At 41.0% G+C, this 22,810-nt stretch overlaps 1 protein-coding gene across 10 annotated transcripts in view; it reads right to left on the minus strand.

Moving 5' to 3' along the window:
- mta3 (metastasis associated 1 family, member 3) overlaps positions 1 to 22,810 on the minus strand; it is a 300,725-nt gene that overhangs the window by 68,435 nt on the left and 209,480 nt on the right. For 6 of the 10 annotated variants that reach the window (XM_087991286.1, XM_043695693.2, XM_087991289.1 and 3 more), the window contains 2 exons: positions 19,549 to 19,703; positions 17,515 to 18,238 (listed from right to left, as the gene is read on the minus strand). In XM_087991286.1, the coding sequence (XP_087847412.1) occupies positions 17,938 to 18,238; positions 19,549 to 19,703 (456 nt within the window). In that variant the 3' untranslated portion in view covers positions 17,515 to 17,937. Of the gene's footprint in view, positions 1 to 13,769; positions 14,540 to 17,514; positions 18,244 to 19,548; positions 19,704 to 22,810 lie in introns of those variants that run through there. The other 4 variants (XM_087991291.1, XM_087991288.1, XM_087991287.1 and 1 more) reach the window with 3 other exon arrangements.

The raw sequence follows: 22,810 nt of genomic DNA on the forward strand, positions 1-22,810 counted from the left end.
TTTCAGGTCCCACCTGCCCTGGCAGACATCCCAATGATCCACATATCTGAAACCCTCCCTCCTATACTAGCTCTATTAACTGTACTATCTTCCTATTCAGAGCCTCACTAGTGCATGGCACAAGAGGTAATCCTGAGATTACAACTCAACAGGTCTTGCTTTTCTATTTACTACTAAACTCCCCTTGCAGGGCCTTGTCACTCTTCCTGTCTTTGCTGTTAGTACCAACATGTACCATGACCTCTGGCTGCTTGCCATCCCTTTTGAGAATGTCCCACAACTACTCAGCGACTTGCTTGATCTTGGCACCAGAGGGCAACACACCATTCTGGCACCATTTTGTGGCCACAGATATGCCCTGACTATACAGTCCTCTATTGCTATTGTTCACCTGCACTTAGACCCTCCCTGCTATACAGCAGAGTGAGCTTTGGTGTCACCGCTCTGCTGTTGCTGTTGTCATCCCCCAATTGGCAAATTAACTCAGATTTAGCTCATTTTGCTGGACGGTTGATTTATGAAGCAATGTGATGCCAACAGAATGGGTTCAATTCCCATTACTGACTGAGGTTACCACAAAAGGCTCTTCTTCTCAACCTCCCTCCTCACCCGAGTTACGTTGGCCCTCAGGTTAAATCACCAAAGGTTGTCTCTCTCTCTGTTGAAAGAGCAGCCCTGTGGTCCAATAAGACTATGGTGACACAACAACAACTGATGACATATTCTATCACTGTATTTATGATTGAGAGTAGGCTGACCAAGCTAAATTTGCCCTACGTTTTCTGGACAGGAAGCACATGGACAATTTTCAGCATTGCCAAGTAGATACTAATGTTATACTGTACTAAAACAGTTTGGCTTGGAGCACAACTAGCTCTGCAGCATTTGTCTTCAGAACAACTATCAGAAATGTCATTAGGGCCCATATCCATTGCAGTATCCAGCACCTCCCTCCACTTCCTGATGACATGGAGGGAAGAAATTGACTGAAGGCTAGTATTTGTGATGCTGGGGACCTCATAAGAAGGATGAGATGGATCATCCACTTGGCACTTCAGATTGAAGATGCTTACAGATGCTTCAGCCTCATCTTTTCATTAGGCGCTGGGCTGCCAAATCACTGATGATGATGATGATATCTGTGGATCCTCCTTCAATGAGCACTTAACTTGTTACCACCATTCATGACTGGATGTAACAGAGCTGCTAAATTTAGATCTGTTCCATTGGCTGTGGGATTTCTCAGTTCCAATGCATACTGCTTGGCATACAAGTGCTGTGTTGTATCCTCATGAAGTTGACCTTTACTTAGGTCATGTGGGTAATATGCTGGGCCATGACATTATCAATTGTATTGAATACAGTTCTGCTCCCATTGATGGTCCATTGTGCGTCACGCATGACCAGTCTTTAGTTGCCAGATCGGTTTGAATACTATCTCTTTAAGCCTGGTGGCAGTGCCACATAACATAGTGCAGGATATCTTCAATTTGAGAGTGATCTTCTTGACTAGAACTGTGCTGTGGCCATTCTTACTAGTACTGTAATGAGTACTTGCATGTGCTACAGGTTGATTGGTAAGAACAAGGTTAAGTATATTTCTACTTCTTGATAGTTCCCTCATTGCCTGCCATTGGCCAACTCCAGCAGTTATTTTAGAATGCAACCAGCTCAGTCAGTAGTAGGACTATTGAACAACTCTTGCTGATGGACATTGAAGCTCCCACCCAGAGTACATCCTGTTCCCTTGTCATCCTCTGAGTATCCTCCAAGTGGTGTTCAATGGAGGAGACCTGATTTACCACTTGTAGGGGTGTGGATTGGTGGTAATCGGGAGGTTTCCATGCTCATTTGAGCTGACCACTTGAGACTTCAAGAGGTTTGAGTCACTGTTGTGGACAACTGAGGCAAATCTCTCCTGACTGTATGCACATTGTGCTGCCACCTCTGTTGGGTGTGCACTGCTGGTGGGTCAGAGTATGTCCAGGAATGGTGACAGTGGTGCCCAGGACATTACTACAAGGTATCATTCCATGAGTTTGACAGTTGCTTCACGAGCCTTATAGGACAACTCTCCCAATTTTGTGGCAAGCCCCCAGATGTGAATAAGGAGGAGTTTGCAGGGTCACCAGGATTGTGTATGCTGTTGGTGTTTCTGGTGCCGAGGTTGACCCTGGATGATCTAACAGACTTTGTGGCAGCTAAGTACAACGGTGGTTTGGTGAGCTGTTTCACAGGGCCTGTCATTTTAAAAGAGAGAGTTTTGATTTCCCCTATCTCTTGTACAAAATCTGACAGAAAAATAAGTTCTGGAGTATCTCAACAGGCCTGCAGCATCTGTTGTGAGAGAAGCAAAGTTAATGTTTCAAGTCTGATCTGGCTCTTCTTCAGAACTCAGACACCACTCAGTGACAGGTCTGTATCTATTACTATGTGAGACGACCAAACCATTTTTTCATTACTTTGAAGAACATAAGGCAGTGGGGTTTTAAAACCAGGACACTGGACAGGCTGTTGTGTAGTGCAATGTTGGAGGAATGTTCAAAATGACTGAAGCTGGGCAAAGTTTTTCACTTGGATATAGCACAGAATACAGAAATATTATCCTGCCTCATATAATCTTTATTTTGTCTCTGATGCAAGAGCATAGGTTGTACCAATTAGGCAAAATGATCAATCATATGTTGCTTCATGAGTCAAATAAAATAAATCTCCTTAGGACGCAAAATAAAACTTCTCAAAAATAGCATGAAATTGCATCTGGATTTGAAGAGAATCAAGAAGTCCACATGATTATCCTGATCAGATTGAAGGGGATATTATTACATATTATGCTACTGTGCAGTACAAGAGGCCTTGATATAAGCTAGGTCCTAGCTGCTAGGGGTTCATGGAATTGCAGTTAATCTCCGATCATCTCCCGAGAACAACGAGGCAGTCACCATTGGGATGTTGATTGAAGGATGAGTATTGGCTTAGTATCAGTGTTAGCACTGCTACTCTTCTTCGAAAATTTGAAAAAAAGTCCTTTTATATCTACAGGCAGGGCCTCAATGTAATAATCAACCTGAAAGACAGTACCTCTACATTTCCAGAATGACTTCAGGACTGCACTGGGGTAACTGCCTAGACTTTTGTACTCATATTAGGAAAGGGTCTTAAGCCATCAGTTTCTGACTTAGTTTCAAGAGTTTACCCATTGTACCAAGGGAATAGAATCAGTTGTGAAAGGATTGATGTTGGAGATTTCATTGAGCGCCACCTAATCTGATGATATAATAGTCTTGTGTGAGTTAAAGATAAATCTAGCATGATCCCAATTAGGAACCTAATCCAATTAGGTTAAAAATCACCTCGTCAGGAGTCAATTGCAGGCTAGACCAGTTAATGTTTCCTTAATGTTTTCCCAAACCAGGTGGGGTTGTTTCCAACAATCGACAATAATTTCACAATCACCATTACATGAGTTGTTAATTCTGGACTGTTATTAACAGACTTCAAATCCCACGATCTGCAATAGTGGGACTCAAACCCAAGTCATCAGAGCATTAGCACAGATCTCTGGATTACTGATCTAGGCAATACCACCACCTCCCCTTGTGCCACCTTGTTCTGCGAGAGAGGGAAATGTTTCAGAGAATGGGATATAATGGTTATAGTTAAATAGTTGTCAATGTGTGTAAGCTGCTGGGAAGCTTGCTGAAGACCAACTGATGTAAAGCCAATAAATGAGATCTTATGGAGAGTGTTGGAAACTGACTGACAGGAATGTGCTGCACTGAGTGGGGCAGGTGGCTAATGATTGGTGGGATTTGACATTCAAAGCACCACTGGCCTTGATCACTCATATAACGTCAATGAGTTTCTTGCAGAATTAATGTAGGTCCACTGTCTCCATTACCTTTTGAGTCTGTTTGGAGAATTTCTTACAAAGACAAGACATCTTTACTGCTTTTTACTTCAAACACAGCACAGCATCTGAAAACTTTGCAGCCTTCTGTCACTTGTGTTAGGCTATTCTACAGTTTCCCAGATCAGAATGATTTCCTGCACAGTTATCAGCACCTGCTCTGTATTGAAATCTTTTGAGTCAGCAGGTGGCACAAAGTTAGCATATTGCTTGTACTGCAATGAACAAACATGCGATGATGGAACACTGTGATCCTGACAAATATCTTCCACAACTTTCCATTTTTGACCCCATTACTTTTAGTTGAGAAAATAATCAAGGTTCTTTAAAAAAAAACAAAAAAAAAACACTGGACTAAGATAGTTTACTTATGACAACTAACAGTACCTCTATGGAATAATTTGGGAATAACTGAGTCCTGAAGAAGGGTTAATATCCAAAACGTTGACTTCTCCACCTCCTGAATCGGTCTGACTTGCTGTGTTCTTCCAGCCTCCTGTTTGTCTACTTGGGAATAGCCGATATTCTTCATGAAAAGGTTAAGGACACAGGGAAATGGTAATTGCAGTTCTTCAAAACAGCACATTGAAGTTCAAATTTTAGATTGAGATTTTCAGATATCAGCTGGAAACATTCAACTCTCATCATTTTAAATCTCCCGTGTTGGACTTGGCAAGATGACAACGATTCAGTAGTAGCGCCATGGACAGCTCTGCCTAACAGCCAAGGCATATGGGTGTTTTTTGCCATCCCTGGCTAACTCTTAAAAGGGAATTATTCATTTAAAGCCTTGGGGAGACATGTTTGTTAACTTTGGGAGTGGGAAGGATGCCAAAAGGAAAGGGAGCAAGCAAACAGTAGCAGGGAGGACACTCCTCTGCAGCACCGGGCACGCCTGCGGCCTCTCCTGAACCCCCGAGGGACTTAACAGACTCGCAGGAATTGGTGAGATGAACCACGAAGGTTGAGGCTGTGTTCGAGGAAATCTGTGCCCAGATTCAACCCATCACATCGATGCTGAAAAAGCATTAACCGGAGCTCCAGGGCCTCAGGGCGTGGATGGAGGAGGTGGAGGGTGGAACTACAGCCACGGAAGCAGCGACTGTGTCCTCATCCAGATAGATCCAGGCCCTGGAACACCAAGCATGGGCCTTGCGAGATCAGGTCAACAACCTTGAAAATCAAAGTCAGAGGATGAATCTATGGATTGTCGGGCTCCTGGAGGGTGAAAAAGGTGGGCAGCCAGTAGGCATCTTTGAACACTGGCTTCCACAGTTCCTGGGCCTTCACATCGAGTCCAGCCAACTGCACATTGAAAGAGCCTATATAGAGTGGCAGTGCGCAGGTCTGGGCCGGTACAGTGCCCCTGGCTGGTTCAAGTGCACTTCCACACATACAGGAACAAGCAAAGAGTGAGAGGAGCCTCCAGATCACAGGGGAAAGATCCACAGGCACTGCTGTACAAGGGGTCAAAAACTACGGGTTTTCAAGATTTCTCGGTAGCTGTAATTCAAAGGAGGAAGTCCTTCAATGAAGTTAAGAGGCTGAGGAACCTGGGTATCCAGTACTCCATGAGGTACCCTGCGGTGTTCCGTGTCAGCCACGAGGACACAGTTTATACATCTGACTTGGCGGATAAAGCCAAGAACTTTGTGGACACTTTAAAATAGTCTGATTGGTCTGAAACATATAGTGCATGTTTGTCCTCTTTTCCTTCTTTCCATGTTTTCCCTTTTTTCCTTCCCACTAATAATTTTTCTTTTTTAAAAAATACTTGGAATATAAGAAAGAACTTGCTTTTGCTTGACAAAGGCTGTTCGAGTATGGGGAAAGGCCAGGGAAGTATTTAGCGTATCTGACTAGGAAAAAGCGTGCTCCCCAATTCATTACTGCAGTTGAGAGTCTGCACCAGCGTCCTTAAATATTATGCCAAAAGGATTAATGAGGCTTTTCAGAGTTTTCACTCTGAATTGTATTGGACTGAAGGTTGCACGGATGGGTGGCCCAAGACGGAAACCTTTTTTTTTTAAAAGAGCCTGGACCTCCTGGGGGGTAACCTTGGAAAAGGCCTCTCTCCTCAATGCTCCCCTGACAGTTCAGGAAATACAGGAGGCAGTTAAGCCACTTTAAAGTGGGAAAGCGCTTGGCCCTGATGGTCTCCTGGATGATTTTTATGAGGAGTTCATAGGGATTCTGTCAGGGCCGATGCTGGAAATGTACAATCACTCCTATATGCATGAATGCTTACCACCATCTTTGAGAGAAGCTAATATTTCCATAATTCTTAAGAAGGTTCCTGAGGATTGTGCCTCATATAGGTCCATCTCTCATTAAATTCAGGTTTTAAGATTCTGTCGAAGATTTTGGCGCTGTTATTGGAGATGCTGCCCTATATTGTCAAAGAGGAATAGGCAGGTTTTACAAGGGGCCATAGGTCCTCTGATAATATTAGAAGGTTGCTGAATATGATCCAAGCATGTCAGCAACGATTGATCCAGGGGTTGGCAATTTCCTTCGATGCAGGGAAAGTATTTGACCAGGTGGAATGGCCATATCTCTTTTATGTCTTAGAGCGGTTTGGGCTGGGTTTGGTCTTTACTAGGTGGGTGGAGGTTTTATATCACCACCCCCTGGCAGTGGTCATCAACAATGGGCTGAAGTCTGGGAATTTTAGGATTGGCAAAGGTGATCGTTAAGGTTGCCCCTTCTCACCACTGTTGTTTACGTCGATGCTAGAGCCACTGGCAGAGGCTATTCGTCAGAACATCCACAAAACCGCTCTGGAAGTGGAACCGAGGGCACACAAGATTACACCAGATGCAGATCACGTCCTTTTGATTTTATTGGACCCGATGACCTCCGTATCCCATCTGATACAATGTATTAATTCATTTGGGGCTATTTCAGGATATAAGATCAACTTTGCAAAGTCGGAGGCTATACCTTTGGGGGACCTTAAGGAAGTGCCAGAGGTTAAAGGTGGCCCTAGGTTCCCCTTTAAGTGGTCACGGGCGGGTTTCTGGAACCTAGGTATGTTTATTACCCCCATGTTTGATCGGTTATTTCAGACAAACTTTGTTCATCTCTTTGACAATATTAAGCAGGATCTCCAGAGATGGAAGGCTCTTCCAATTTTGTGGTTGGGACGAATAGACGAATAGCCCTTATTAAGATGAATGTCCTCCCTTGTTTGCTTTATCCCATGTGTACACTCCCTATAATGTTTCCAGGTCAATGTTGCGGAAAATTATAGGTTGGTTTAATTCTTTCGTTTGGCGTTGTGGGCGGTCCCTCATCAAACTTACTAAATTGCAGTTGCCTCAAGGATGGGGAGGAGTTGATTTTCCAGACATTAGGAGGTATCAATTGAGTTCCCTGCTGTCCTTTGTGTGCGATTGGGCACGTAACGATCCAGACTCAATATGGCTGGATACTGAAGCCTCCCAGGCAAAGTGCCCTCTTACTAACCTATTGTTCAAGGATAAGATGAAGACAGTTATGGACCACTGCTGGAACCCCATTGTTATTAGTACGTTCAAGGCATGGAGGGCAATGCGCCAGAGTGAGGGTTATTTATCCAAGACTTCACCACTCACCCCCCCATAGTTGGTATGTCAGGGTTCTGACCAGGGATGATGGACTCAGGGTTCAAACTATGGGCAGCAAGAGGAGTTTCCAGTTTGGGAGACTTGTTTGAGGGGGAGTTGATGATGTCTTTCGAGCAACTGAGCCACAAATACGGGATGTCCAGCAGAGATCTTTTCCGTTTTTTTCAGGTTAGGGATTTCATCCAGAAGAAGACTACGCTTCTCACTAAGCCCAATACAGAGAGGTTGTTGCTACATTCCACAAGCACCCTTTCGGTTAGTGCCCTCTATCATCTACTGGGTGGCAGAGCCTGGTAGGATATTAACCGGTTATGAGGGATCTGGGAGCAAGAGCTAGGAATGGAGATCTCTTCTGAAACATGAGAGGAAACATGGGAGAACACGCAAAAGATCTCAATCTGTAATAGGACATACGCTATGCAGTTAAAAGTTCTGCACAGTGTTCATTTGGCACCAGACCATCTGGTGAAGTTTAAAAAAGGGGCATCTCCAATGTGCCTCATATGTAAAATATGTGTAGGTACTCTTACCCATTGCTTCTGGACATGCCACAGGCTCCCTGTTTATTGGAGCACTGTGGCGGGAGAGAAAGGGCGGGTATTGAGGACCAAAGTTAAAGTAGACCTGACATCTCTCCTTCTAGGTTGACTGAATCTATCTTAAGACAGGCATGGGAAGAAACTATTTAATATTCTTACTTACTGTGCATGGAAGAACATTCTGATAAATTGGGTGTCTGAGAACCCATTGGGTTTGCTGGGATGGCGAAAATTAATTATGGAGCACATTCCCTTGGATTTTTTCACAAACATGGTGCACCACACAACAGACCTTTTTTTATAAGACATGGCAGCCCTTTTTGAGTTATTTGGACACAGATCTGTTTGTTATCTTAACTAGGGCATTCATTTAACTAGGATGGTTAGGTTTTCTGAGCCCTGGGCCTTGGAAGGGGGAACTCCTGAGTACGTATACAACACTCCTGTTTTTGTTTGAGAGCTCTGCGCCGAGCATTGTTATTTTGTGTTCTTGTGCGTTCGTTTGTTTTTTTTAGTCATTTACTTATTTATTAGTGTTGTTTTGCACAGTGTTTGGTTTTTTTGTTTTGTTTTATCGGGTAGGTTAGTAGTTAGTAGACAGTAGTTGTATTGTAATTTGCACTTTTTTATTATACAGGTATTTGTTATATTTTTCATAACTTTATATTTTTGTAGTGTCAAAGAAAAGTCTTTGTTGCTAATAAATATACTTTTAAAAACTCCTCTTATAGTATCCCATGTCAAGTGCCCTGGAGCACTATCACAATAAAAGGGACTCAAAAATGTTCGTGGGATTGATTATCGGTATGAAGGGAATGAATTACTAGAATGAAGGCAACATTGAACATATATCCCTTCACCAGCAACACAATGGCAACCATGTGTACAATGTACAACCGACATTACAACAGCTCATTTATCATGCAACTGTCCCTTCCAAATACAAAACCTCTTCCATCCAAAACAACATGGGCAGCAGAAATGTGGGAACACCACCAACTGTAAGATTCCTTCCAATCCCCACAGCATGCTGAGCTGGAACCATATCATCACTCCTTCACCGTCAACAGATCAAAAGTTTGAACTCTCTTACTAACAGCACTGACAGTGAAAAAAAGGACAATAATGGCTCAAGAAGGTGACTCCCCACAACAATCTCACTTTCTCAAGGAAAATTAGGGATGGGAAACAAATATTGACCTTACCAGCAACATCAATGTCCCAATAATGAAGTACAAACAAACATCAGGTCAACTGTAAGAGATGTAATTTTCAATCACCACCAAAAATGTTATTTGGCCCCAAAGGTACCAGTCTCCATCCAGTGTGACAACATTCCAGCTCTCACACCAGCAAGACTGATGTTTCTTGGTGAACTAGCAACTTAGCAACAAATTAGGACCCATTTATGCTTTGGGTCAGTACTCATTAAGAACTAGATGGATACAGTTCAAAATCATAACATAATAGTTACCACTCTCTTGCTCTTTCCTTTATTTTTCTTTAAGCGTTTGCTTTTAAAAATATTTAAACACTTCCTTTTCAGGTGGAGAGAGAATTGGAAAGAAGAGGTGGGAATAGCATCATTCTCTCCCTGGTGACACTGTAGCGATTGTAATGAGGTAAGCCAGTTGGACACCACAGAACACGAGTTCCCTGTTTGGGACTGTCAATCTCGTCCAATCAGTGAGCCCTGGAGGACAGATATAAAAGGGGAGTGCTCTTTACAAAATGACAAAAAAATTAAAAGGAGAGTGTCAAAGATACTGATACTCTGATAGTTGACTCTGAAGAGGCAGTACTAAAGTCAAGGACTGTCCCATGTGTAAACAAGGGGTGACTTGGTGACAGGATACTAGCCTCAGTGGAGCTATTTCAGTCGACAATACATTGCCAAAAATAAACAGATTGTCTGGCAATTTATTGTAGTGAAGTTTGTGGTATATGACTGTGTGCAAATCGACTTGCAAATTTCCTTGCTTTACAATTGTGTGATGATACTATGTACATTTTGCCTTTTTTTAAAATGAAAATAAGTTAAAACAGAGGTATCGAGTGGTCTATTCCAAGCCAGTAAAGACCTTGGGGTTTTTTTTCAAAGAGACATTGGAACGATAGCAGCAGCATGATTGGTTGCGTTTAACTTTGGGGGTTGGGATTTGGAAGCTACTATATATCTATCCCTGCTACAGCAAAACATTTGAGACCTCTCTCTTTAAGTTTTCTCTTGATGTTCTTTCCTTCTGGACTGGAGAAACATTGCAGAAAAGACAATCTATTTTACCAAATTTGCCTTTGCCAATGGTGTTTCAATGGGATGTTACTACCTTCAAACAGCTAATCAGTGGTAATTAACATATACTTTATCTTGTTCAGTATTTCATAGAGTTACAGGTAAGCTTTTTGTTTTAATTCTTGTTTTGTCTGTATTTTAACAGGAGTGTAAGAATAATGTGCATTTTTTTCCAACCTTGGTAGTTTGACTAATCAAATTGTATCAGGGACACAACCCCTTACTAAAATAGGGTCTAGACTATCTTCTTAATGTATTTTGAGAGGCGATTTTTGAGCAGATTTGTAGATCAGTTTGATGATAAGTATGTAAGTTAGCTTGCTGAACTGGAAGGTTTGTTTTCATATGTTTCATCACCATACTAGGTAACATCATCAGAGTCTTCGGTGAAGTGCTGGTGGTATGTCCTGCCTCTCTATTTATAAATCTTGGTTTCTTAAGGTGGATAGTGACATTTCCAGTTGTTTTCCCCAAGGGAAAGTAGATGGGATCTAAGTCGATGTGTTTATTGATGGAATTCTGGTTAGAATGCCATGCCTCGAAGAATTCTCGTGAGTGTCTTTGATTGTCTGTCCTAGGATGTGTGTGTTGTCCCAGTCAAAGTGGTACCCTTCTTTGTCTGTATGTATGGAAACTAGTGATAGTGAGTCTAGTCTTTTGGCGACTACTTGGTGTTATCTAGTCATGGTGACGAAACATCTGAAAACAAACCTTCCAGTTCAGCGAGCTAACTTACAAACGTATCTTGAGAGGGTTTGATTTGGTCAACAATAGTGACTACAATTCAAAAATGTACTTAATCAGCTGTGGGACATTCTGAGGTTGTGAAAGACAATACAAATGCAAGCTAGCACTTCCTTTTTTACAATTGCCTTTTCACACCACATACAAATACAAAGGCAGCTTACATGCCATTGTCACACAAACAACTTACTTCCTGACTGCTGGGACACATGCACTGAACAACCCCACCGCCCTGTGACCAACTACTTCAACTCCTCCTCCCACTCCGCCAAGGACATGCAAGTCCTGGGTCTCCTCCACTGCTAAATTCTAGCCACCCAACTACTGGAGGAAGAACACCTCAGCTTCCCCCCTTGGGACCCTGCAACCAGTTGCCTCATCCCCCCTCCCCCAACCTTATCCCAGATCCAACCCTCCAACTCCGCACCACCCTCTCGAACTGTCCTAAATGTCCATCTTCCTTCCCACCTACCTGCTCCACCCTTCGCTCTGATCTATCACTATCACTCCCCACCTTCATCTATCTATCGTATTCCTAGTTACCTTGCTGTCCTGCCCCACCCCCTCCTATTTATCTCTATGCCCCCTTGGGAATCCCCTCCCCCCCCACTTCAATCCTGATGAAGAGCTTATGCTCAAAACATTGACCCTCCTGCTCCTTGGATGCTACCTGACTGGCTGTGCTTTCCCAGCACCACACATTTTGACTGTGATCTCCAGCATCTGCAGTCTTCACTTTCTCCTACAGAACAGGCATACCCTGCAGCAGAACTACTCAAAAGTCCTGCTGCACTGATTATGAGGTAACTGCCCTGAAAACTTCAATTTTTGATCGTGTATACCCTGTACTTAGAACCCTTTGATAAAGTAGGCAACTGAGTTTGAGTCAGAGACTTAAGAGGATTCTGACATAACTAGTAGTCAGCCAGGAAACGTTAGAAAGATTAAAACCTGCTCAAAGGTTTGGCTAGTAAAATTACTGGCCGTCCAATCATTCACACTGACACACCCTCTCCTTTCACTCACACTGACCCCACCCTGACATCTGAATTTACTCTAGAGCACGTGATACTACTCTCCCACCCAGCTCTCTTCCCTGAAGATACCAGACTCAACCCTTACCTGCCACTAGACACTCTCATCCACCCACCTAGTCCCAAACTCCAGGGCAGGACAAATTAAAATAAGTGGAGCGGTTCCCCAACTGGGATTTCCATTCCTTGAAAGATTCAAATCTATTGTGTCTTAAAAGAAATCACAAACTTACATTACCTTTTTCCAAAGGTTACAAGCATGTGCTTTGCTCTAACCATAGCTTTCATTTTGGTGGAGGAATGATGATATGGTAAAATTAAAGCAGTGAGACTTATTTCATGATTTCTTCACAAACTTAAGTCAACTGAAAATTAACAAATACATTCATTTATTAGATGTATTATCAATAAAGAATTTATATGCAACATAATGGGTCGCCAGGACTCCAAAACAATGTGCATGTAATTCTTCGTTGCTGTAAGAATGCTCATGTGAAAAGGTTAGTCAAGTCTGCATGTTAAAATATTTAATTTCTTGAAAATTGGTTACCATAATATCTAATTAAATATGCCACATAAATACAAAAAACAGTACAATTACAAAGCAAGGTAGCTTATCACCACCTTCATAAGGGTATTTATGGGATGGGCAAAAAATGCCAGCAACATCCATGTCCCACAAATGAATAGAAAAAAAAGTTTCTATTTTCATCAAGAACTGCACAATACGTCAATGGGTAAATAATAAAAATGGCTTGCACATGTAATTATTCTTTTAACTTTTTGAGCTAGGTTTAATTTCAGCCGAACTAAAGGCTGTATTCAAAGTTTGTGCGAAGATTTGTAGCTCGGGTGCTCGTTGTTGTGGTTCTGTTCGCCGAGTTGGAAGTTTTTGTTGCAAACGTTTCGTCCCCTGGCTAGGCGACATCATCAGTGCTTGGGAGCCTCCTGCGAAGCGCTTCTTTGATGTTTCCTCCGGTGTTTATAGTGGTCTGTCCCTGCCGCTTCCGGTTGTCAGTTTCAGCTGTCTGCTGTAGTGGTTGGTATATAGATACAGATACAGACAAGAAATTGCGCGTCAAAAGTCGTTAATTTCAAAAACCACGAATCAGGAATGGACCCGGACCATAGAACAGGCAGTCACCATAGGACAGAACAGGACCACACACCGCAAAAAAACGGCACTAAAAGAAAAAATGGCCAAACTAACACACAACAAAGAGGACACTACAACACACACCTGGGTTAAAAACCTCTCCCACAGACAGCTCACAGACACGGAAAGAACAATACTGGCCAAGGGGCTCAACTACAACCACAGGGACGCCAAGACAGCAGACTTCCTAGCAGCACTAGAACGCACACTCAGGAACAATGGACTGACAGAAGAGACACAACAAACAGTGAGACAAACTGTCGTACCTATGATAATAAGGAAAAGACAAACACATAACCTCAACACCAAGGAGAGGGAAGCACTGAAATCACTAAGAAACGATAAGACGACCTGGACCCAATATACCAACCACTACAGCGGACAGCTGAAACTGACAACCGGAAGTGGCAGGGACAGACCACTATAAACACCGGAGGAAACATTAAAGAAGCGCTTCGCAGGAGGCTCCCAAGCACCGATGATGTCGCCTAGCCAGGGGACGAAACATTTGCAACAAAAACTTCCAGCTCGGCGAACAGAACCACAACAATAAAGGCTGTATATTTAATCTACATTGGCTACAAGCATCCCATTCAAAATGTGAGTGGGTGCTTCCGACATTGATACCCATGCATGCATTGCCAGCACAAAATCATTCTACTATTACGAGCGATGCTTCATTGCATCTTAGAAAGGTTTTTAACAACTGGTAGTTAAAACCACAAAGGCCTTAACAGAACTGGTGTGAGAAATCAAATCATTTTTGCAGTAAAATTTTCCAATCTGAGAATTACATTCTATACTTGGTGTAGTGCAAGGAGAACTGTAGTCCATGTCAAACCTGTGCTTTACCTGAACTTGATATCTGCAACGTTTTTCACAAAGTAGGAACCCAAAAATACTACTGTTTTCCTCAGGCTGACCAGCTTGGTCATGTAGAACATTAAAAAAAAGAAATATTAACCATAAAACAATAATCTGCCTTTACATTGCATCATTAACATTGGAAAACATTCCAAAGCACTTCACATGAGCATTATCAAACAAAATAGCACCAGAAGATATCAAGAGAAATGACCAAAAACCAAGACAGAGGTTTTAAATAATGTCTCAAATGAGAAGGTGGTTGAGGAGGGAATTTCAGAGATCAGAGCGTAGGTAGCTGAAGACATGGTTGACAAAGGAGCACCAGTTAAAATCTGGATTGTGCAAGACACTAACATTGAAGGATTGTAGATTTGGGAGGGTTGCAAGGCTGGAGAAAGAGAGAAAGAGATTAATTTTGCTTACTGAAATACAGCCTTTGTTTAATAGATTTGTTAATTTGGAAAAATTAATATGCAGTACGACTTACATAAATAAGACTATCACAATTTTTCAGAAAATTACACCCTGAAGGATTTAAAACCTTGTGTTAAAGCTTGTGGTCTAAAACATCTAAATAAACAAGGAATAATTAAAATGGAAAGCAAAAATCAAAAGTAAGATGCAAATAAAACCAAGATACTACATGGAACCCATCACACCCTGAAAATGCCCACATCAAATCACAAAATATTTCAGAATTACATTTTTTGAGATTACAGCTGTATGTTTGGAACATGGACACTGCAGCACAGACCTATTTTGGTTTTAATGGTCCTGTCACACTCAATTCTTACTCAGGTACACTGGGACCAAAAAAAACACATCATAAGCTGCCTTGGAGGGAGCTGTGTTTGGAGGGAAGGTGGTTACAAAGCTTCTGTTCCCTACAAATTCATCCCAATTGTTTAGAAGTTTTTAGGCTCCCCAGCTTAAAGGCATCACACAAACACTCACCCCCCAAACCATATCTAATGTTACTTCATAACTATAAAGACCCCATCATCTCAACCTGTGCCCCACCCAAATGCATGCATCCACAACAGCAATGTAATACAACACCACACACCCATGCTATCTCCATAGCCACTCAGCAGTATGCGCAATGAGCAGATCTCAGGAATCATACAGATGAAAATAAAGATTTCTAAAGTCTAATAGAGATTTCAATCACTAACACTTAATATTACTGAAAACAAAACTATTCATGGAATTGTTTTTTAAAAAGATCTATTAAGTAACCATATTAAAGACGGGGAAGTATTTAAAGTATTTTTAAACTGTCAACCAAGATGTGAATCAACACTGAAGAGCATCTTTGTAGTTTTTGGAAGTCAGCCAGCAATCACAATTACCTCTGCTGAAAAACTAGCAGTTGGGAATATTCAATAAAGAACGCTTTTATAAAAACAATAGGAATAGATGGTAATAGCTTTCTTCCGAGCTACACCAGGTAAACTATCAGTCTGGCAGAGGTAGTTTCCTTTTGACTCAAACTGACAGCTTTAACTTATCTGTTCATGTTTAAATCATGGGGATTTAAAAATATTATATCAGGACACTCAACAGAATTTATATCTACTCCATAAATTTGTGATTTCCACATCATGAGTTGAAGCCCTTGGAATAGCCAGAATTGGACCTGTTTAAATGCAGCATACATTTCAATTTGCCCTAATAAATTCAGGTTTGCTAACCGCGTAGTTCACACTCCTCCCATTTCCTTCAGCTGGCAAAATACATAAGATCATACAAGTTAGGAGGAGTAGTAGGCTATCTGGCTCCTTTGAATCTGTTCTGTAAAAGACTGTTTGCTTTAGGCCTAATGTGCCAAAAATCTGATATTTCACAGATGTGAGAGGACCTCTGCATCTGATTTGATTTATTATTGTCACATGTACCTAGGTACAGGGAAATGTTTTGTTTTGTGTGCAGTACAAGCAGATCATACCATAAAATGTGCATAAGCATAATATAATAGAGCGAGAAATGTGATGTTACAGCTGCAAAGAAGATGCATAAAATGCGAGGTCAACATTAAATTTAAAATTTAAGAGGTCTATTCAGAAGTCTAATAGCAGTGGGGAAGAGGCTGTTCTTGAATTAAGATTCTTTCTGGACATGATGATTTCCTTAACTTCCTCAGGAAAAGGAGGCATTGTTGTGCTTTCTTGACCATCGCATCAATGTGGGTAGACCAGGACAAATTGTGGGTGATCAGCATTCTGAGGAACTTGATGTTGTCGACCATCTCCACCTCAGCACCACTAATCTAGCACCACAGGGGCTTCATCTTGCTTCCTGAAGTCAATGACCAGCTGTTTTGTTTTGCTGATGTTGAGTGAGAGATTGTTATCTTTACATCCTATCTCTTTCCTGTATTGTCTTGTCATTGTTTGAGATCCAGCCTACAATGGTGGTGTTATCAACGAATTTGTAGATGGAGTTAGCATGAAATTTGGCCACAGAGTCATGATTGTATAGAGATTATAGTAAGGGGCTCAGTATACAGCCTTGCAGAGTGTCAGTGTTGAGGATTTTTGTGGAAGGTGTTGTTACCTATTTTCACTGATTGTATTTTTGTCATGTTCATCAGTTTCAAAGGTCTCTGTTGTCAATTCAACTTTACAAAAATCTGGCTCATACACTTGATGAGCATTGAACTGCCATTTCCTAGACTGCAAGGAGAACAGAAAGGCATAAAAGGGTTTGAAGTTGTCATTGAGTTATTAAAAACATGTGCCTTTAAAGGAACATTATTTATCATTATTCTGCTGACTCCCTTTTGTCAAACATTATTTTTCACCGGAGGTAAGCCAAAAGCTATTCAGAAACTCAGCTCATTTTTATTGATTTGAGTCACTGGTATGTAGTTAAGACTGAGCAAAGAAAATTCTTCCTCAGATGCTTATGTTGTAATGCTGTGGGGTTAGTCACTTGCTTTATCTTTGGATACTGAAAATAATTTAAGGTGGCTCAGTAGTTAGCACTGCTGCCTCACAGTGCCAGGGACCCTTGGGCGACTGTCTGTGTGGAGTCTGCACATTCTCCCCGTATCTGCGTGGGTTTCCTCTGGGTGCTCCGGTTTCCTCCCACAATCCAAAGATGTGTAGGTTAGGTGAATTGGCCATGCTAAATTGCCCATATTATTAGGTGCATTAGTCAGGGGTAAATACAGGGGAAGGAAAAGGGTGTGGGTGGTTTACTCTTCAGAAGGTTGGTGTTGGACTTGTTGGGCCAAAGGGCCTGTTTCCATACTGTAGAGAATCTAATCATAATTTAATTACTTGAATCTAAAAATGAGGACTACACAAATTTAGCAATATTCTTCATTCTACATCATAGCATCACTATGCACTCACTGAGCAACCTAAAACAAACTTTATTTATTATCCGTACAGGAAATATTTCTCAACATTGAGACAGCTTCATTGTCAATTGAAACAAAAACTCAATATGTGGCCTAATCTCACGGAATATCATTTTCTAAATCAGTTTTATAGTTCTTTGTGAAAAAAAATGCTATGAAGAAATATAAAAAATACTAATAAAAAGGAAACAAAATCAGGATAAATGGGTCATTTTCAGGTTGACAAACTATAACTTGTGGAGTGTTATAGTGATCAAAGCTGAGCCACAATGAAGGAGTTGAGTATATGGTAGTTACATTTGCTGAGATATTTGTATGAGATGGCACACTTAGGAAGGAAGAATAGAAAAGCTAAATTATTTAAATGGAGAGACTGCAGAAATCCATGGTACAGAAGGAGCCAGGTGTCATATTGCATGTCACGGTGGCTCAGTGGTTAGCACTGCTGCCTCACAGCAAAAGGGTCCCAGGTTCGATTCCAGCTTCGGGTGACTGTCTGTGTGGAGTTTGCACATTCTCCCTGTGTCTGCATGGGTTTCCTCCGGGTGCTCCGGTTTCCTCCCACAGTCCAAAGATGGGCAGGTCAGTTGAATTGGCCATGCTAAATTGCCCAAAGTGTTAGGTGCATTAGTCAGAGGGAAATGGTTCTGGGTGGTTACTCTTCGGAGGGTCGGTGTGGACTTGTTGGGCCGGAGGGCCTGTTTCCACACTGTAGGAAATCTAATCTAAACAATAATAATGCCAGGTTAAACAGTAAAATTGCATTAATCAAAAACTCTTCAATTATTTAAGGATGATTAATTGCATCATTTAAAGTAATTCTGTCTTTCTTACATCAAATTGAATTTACTATAACAATCTAATTGATGTTCACCAGCCTCTTGAGAAAAATTAATCCTACGTATTTACATATATATCAAGATTATAAAACAATTCATAATTTCCCACCTGAGTCATACTATTTGAATACTGGATACAAAAGATAATACACAACTAATGCTCATTCAAAAGGAAAATTAAAATTGTTTAGCTATCAGACAGAAAAACAACTAAGCATGCAAATTACAAATAAATCAGCTTTTCAAGCACAAAAATGTAATTGGCAAAATTGACCAGCTATTTGATCACTCTAAATTTGAATCATATCTTGTTACAAAATCATATTTCAAAACTTTCTATGCTTAATAGAGAAATTACTTTTTGGCTATGTTTGCCAAATGCAAAAGAGGCCTCTAAAGAGGCAAAAAAGCAGAAAAAACTTAAAATCTGCAGCTTCTGACTGTGACAATAGTTCTTTGTGATATGTGGTGAGTTAGTTAATTGGAAGCACTGCTCAGAGACAATAAAAGCAAAATTAATGAATTTGATCACACTGAGATAGAAATCTTATGCAGCTTAAATAACTCAAATTAATAAATCTCTAAGAATAGATACATCTCTAAGAATAGACTGTTAATATTCCAGAGTGTAGAGAGAGACCAGGCAGGGATTTGGAAGGCTCTGACTATCATTCTGACAGAATCACTAACACAATATACTGGAAACACATCTGCTGTTACACCACACTGGAGTAGAATGTTGGAAATCAAGCCCGCTTCACCCAAAGTCATCACAAAAATTAACAAATTTATAAAAGTACTCAATATTTCCTAAATTACCTGTCTTTTAGACCTACATTGACAGAAAGCCTGGACCAGGTTTTGGTAATTAACAAGGATTACTATTTATTACAAGTAAGTAGATTCCAGTTACAGGCAAACAATTATGAACTGTCAGCATTCATTAAGACTGCATACCTGCATTATTCTGATGCATTCTGTATTCCATAGTTCATTAGATATTTGAATAAAAGCACCTATGAAAAGCTAGTATACATACCAAACCTACAAAATTGTGATAATTAAATCTTTTGCCTTATAAAAATGTCTTAATCAGGAGAACATGTGAAATTTCTTGATTTTCAAGTAAATGTGATATAGAATTTTTGCATTTACAAAATTGAAGTTCTACTTGCTAATCAGAAATCCCACCTTGTTTCTTCGGTTGCCACAAAAAATTCATCATCAGGGTCAATGATCCAGTTTGGCCGTTGTCTCTTGATTATGGGAACGGTCCCTGGCTGGATGGCTTTGATACCTGTTGACAGTCCTTTTCCATTAGGCAAGTATGAGAAATAGTCAATGCACTGAAACAGAGAATAAACCAAACTAAATTTGTTGATTTGCTATTGTTCACTTTTAGAGTCATTGAGATACAGCATGGATACAGACCATTCGGCCCAATTCATCCATGCCAGCCAGATATCCTAAATAAGTTCAGTTCCATTTGCCAGTTTTGGGCCCATATCCCTCTAAACCCTTCCTATACATATGAAAGGCATCTGGATGGATATATTTTGTAATTGTGCCAGGCTCGACCACTTCCTCTGGCAGCTCATTCTATACACTCGTCACCCTCTGCATGATAAAGTTGCCCCTTAGGTCCCTTTTAAATCCTTCCCCTCTAACCCTAAACCTACACCCTCTAGTTTTGGACTCCGCTCCCCTGAGGAAAAGACCTTGTCTATTTACCCTATCCATTACCCCCAGGGTTGATTAACGTGGACAATGAATATTTGATTTCCATTATCTGATTTCGATATCTGAACATTTCATGGACTGGAATGACATCAAAAAATGAAAAAAAATACTTAAAGATGGTCATAGTAAAGAGCTGACCACAAGTTGAATCAAACTTCACAAAACCATCGATAAACAAGAACCAGTGTGAACTGAAATTAATTTGTTTTTAAAATCAGAACAGACTGAAACCAGGCAGGTGTGAATAAAGTTGCGACTGCCATTTAATTCATATTTTTATTAGAAGATCAAAATTTGGAGATCAACACGCCTACAATTATCCAAATTTGGGGACAATGAACCTCGACATAGACAATAGGAATGCATAGTCTTGCAAGGAATTGTTGTGACAGAAGACGAGATGTATTAGTCATAGAGTCTTGGAAGTCTACAGCACAGAAAAAGGGCCATCGAGCCTGAGCTGGTCAAAACAAGTGCCTAGGTATTCTAAGCCATTTTTTTAGTATGTGGGCTAATGGCACTGTTTGTATTTGTGATGATACTATAGCTTTACGAGGTGTATTTTGTCCTTTTTTTAAACAGTAAGAAAGGTTGAGACAGAGGTGTGGAGCAGTCTACTTCAAAGCCAACAGAGTAAACAGCTTGTCAGATCTTGGGTTTGTTTTAAACAAGTTGGAACAACAGAAGCAACCTGAATGAGTGGGATCAAGCTCCCATAAAACCAGGATTTTTAGTTTTAACTTTCTGCAGTTGCTGGAGTATTGAAGCTGGATGTGGAAGCTCTTACTCTTCTCCCTGTTACAGCGAAAAGCTGCGGTTCACTTCCTGCTGCTAGAATTGCATGTGAGACAATCTATTTACTGAATTTGTCTTTTGGCAAAGGTATGTTTATGGGATTTTACTATATTGGAAGAGTTAATGAGTAGTAGTTAATAGTCTGTTAAGTATTTTGATAGAGTTACAGGGAAGCCAATTCTTTTATTTTTATTTTGTCTGTATTTTAATTATTGTGTACGAATAAAGTGCATTTTGTTTCAAGTCTGGTACTTTGACCAATCAAATTGCATCCAGAATGCATCACCTTACACTTACCTTTAAAATCTGGACTATCTTCTAAAAATATTTTCCAGGGGGTTTGGTCTGGTCCATAACACCTTGGTACATAAGTGTACACATGAACCTCGATTATCCAAATGAGATGGGCAGGCATTATTTCATTCAGATAATTGATTCATCGGTTAATTGATTTCCTCTGGGGCTCGGAGTTTTCTGTGAAGTCTGCTCCCCGTTCAAGAGACTAGGCAGCAGCATACGGTGGAGAGACCCCGCTCACCCCCTATCTGCCCCCCACCCCCTTCCTAATGCCTGCCCAGACCCACCCCACACCCACACCTACCCTATCCACTCCCACCCCACCTCCTAACCCCATCCAACACTGCCCCCCCCGCCAACCCCGTCCGTGCTCCTGCCCCGCCCCAGTATTTCAGTGAGCCGAGTTTTTTTTTATCATTATACCTGTAAACAAAAGACGCAATCGGGGTGAAACAGCTCTGACGTAATGTTTCTATCGGGACCTTGAGATCCCCTTTGGATAACCCGAAATTCGGATAATTGAGGTTCCTCTCTACATCTACCTACCTTTTAAAATGCTGTGAGGACTTCTGCCTCTACTACCCTTATAAACAGCAATTTCCAGACTTCCAACACCTCAGGGTCAAATAAAAATTCCTCACACACTCTCCAAACCTCCTGCCCCATACCTTAAATCATTGTCCCCAATAATTGATTCCTCCACCAAGAGGAAATGTTCCTTCTGGTCTATCTTACCTATGTTCCTCAATTTTTTATATCTCAATTAAATCTTCACTCAGGATCATCTGCTGGAAGGAAAACAACCCCATTCTATCCAATCTCTCTTTGGAATAGAACTATCCAGCCCAAGCAAAATCCTGGTAAAATCCTGGTAAATCTCCTCTGCACCCTATCTAATGCAATCACATCCCTTCTACAATGTGATTTCCAGAACTGCACACAATACACTAGATGTGGCCTAACCAACATTTAATACAATTCCAGATTATCATCCCTGCACTGAAAATCTAAACTTCAGCTAAAAAAGACAAGCATCCCATTTGCCTTCTTAACCACTTTATCTACTCATCCTATCACCTTGATGGACTGGTGGACATGCACACCTAGGTCCCTCTGATGCTTGGAGTTTTCCAGGGTCCCACCATTCATCATATATTCCCTTGCCTTGTTTATCCTGCCCAAGTGTATGACCACACACTTATCTGCATTGAATTCCATTTACCCCTGATTAGTCCAACTATATCCTCCTGCAATCTAGGGCTATCCTCCCCACTATTTACCATCCCATCAATTTTCATACCATCCATGACCTTACTGATCAACCCTCCCACATTTAAGTCTAAACCATTCATATATATAACAAACAACAAAGGCCCCAACACTGATCCTGCACAACCCCACTGGACAACAGCTACCAGCCACAAAAAGACTCTCTACCATCACCCTCTACTTCATGCCACTCTGCCAATTACGGATTCAATTAGCGAAATTTCCTTGGATCCTATGGACCTCTTACATTCATCATTTGTGACTGGAGTTGGAGAAAAATCTCTCTCTCACATACTCTGCTTTATCAAGAAAAATAAAAGCACTCTAAAGGAGAACTCAGAAGATATTTACA

Source organism: Chiloscyllium plagiosum, unplaced genomic scaffold, assembly GCF_037043375.1.
Source record: "Chiloscyllium plagiosum isolate Xiang-an unplaced genomic scaffold, Cpla_swu_hap1 HiC_scaffold_10, whole genome shotgun sequence".
Lineage (NCBI taxonomy): Eukaryota > Metazoa > Chordata > Chondrichthyes > Orectolobiformes > Hemiscylliidae > Chiloscyllium > Chiloscyllium plagiosum.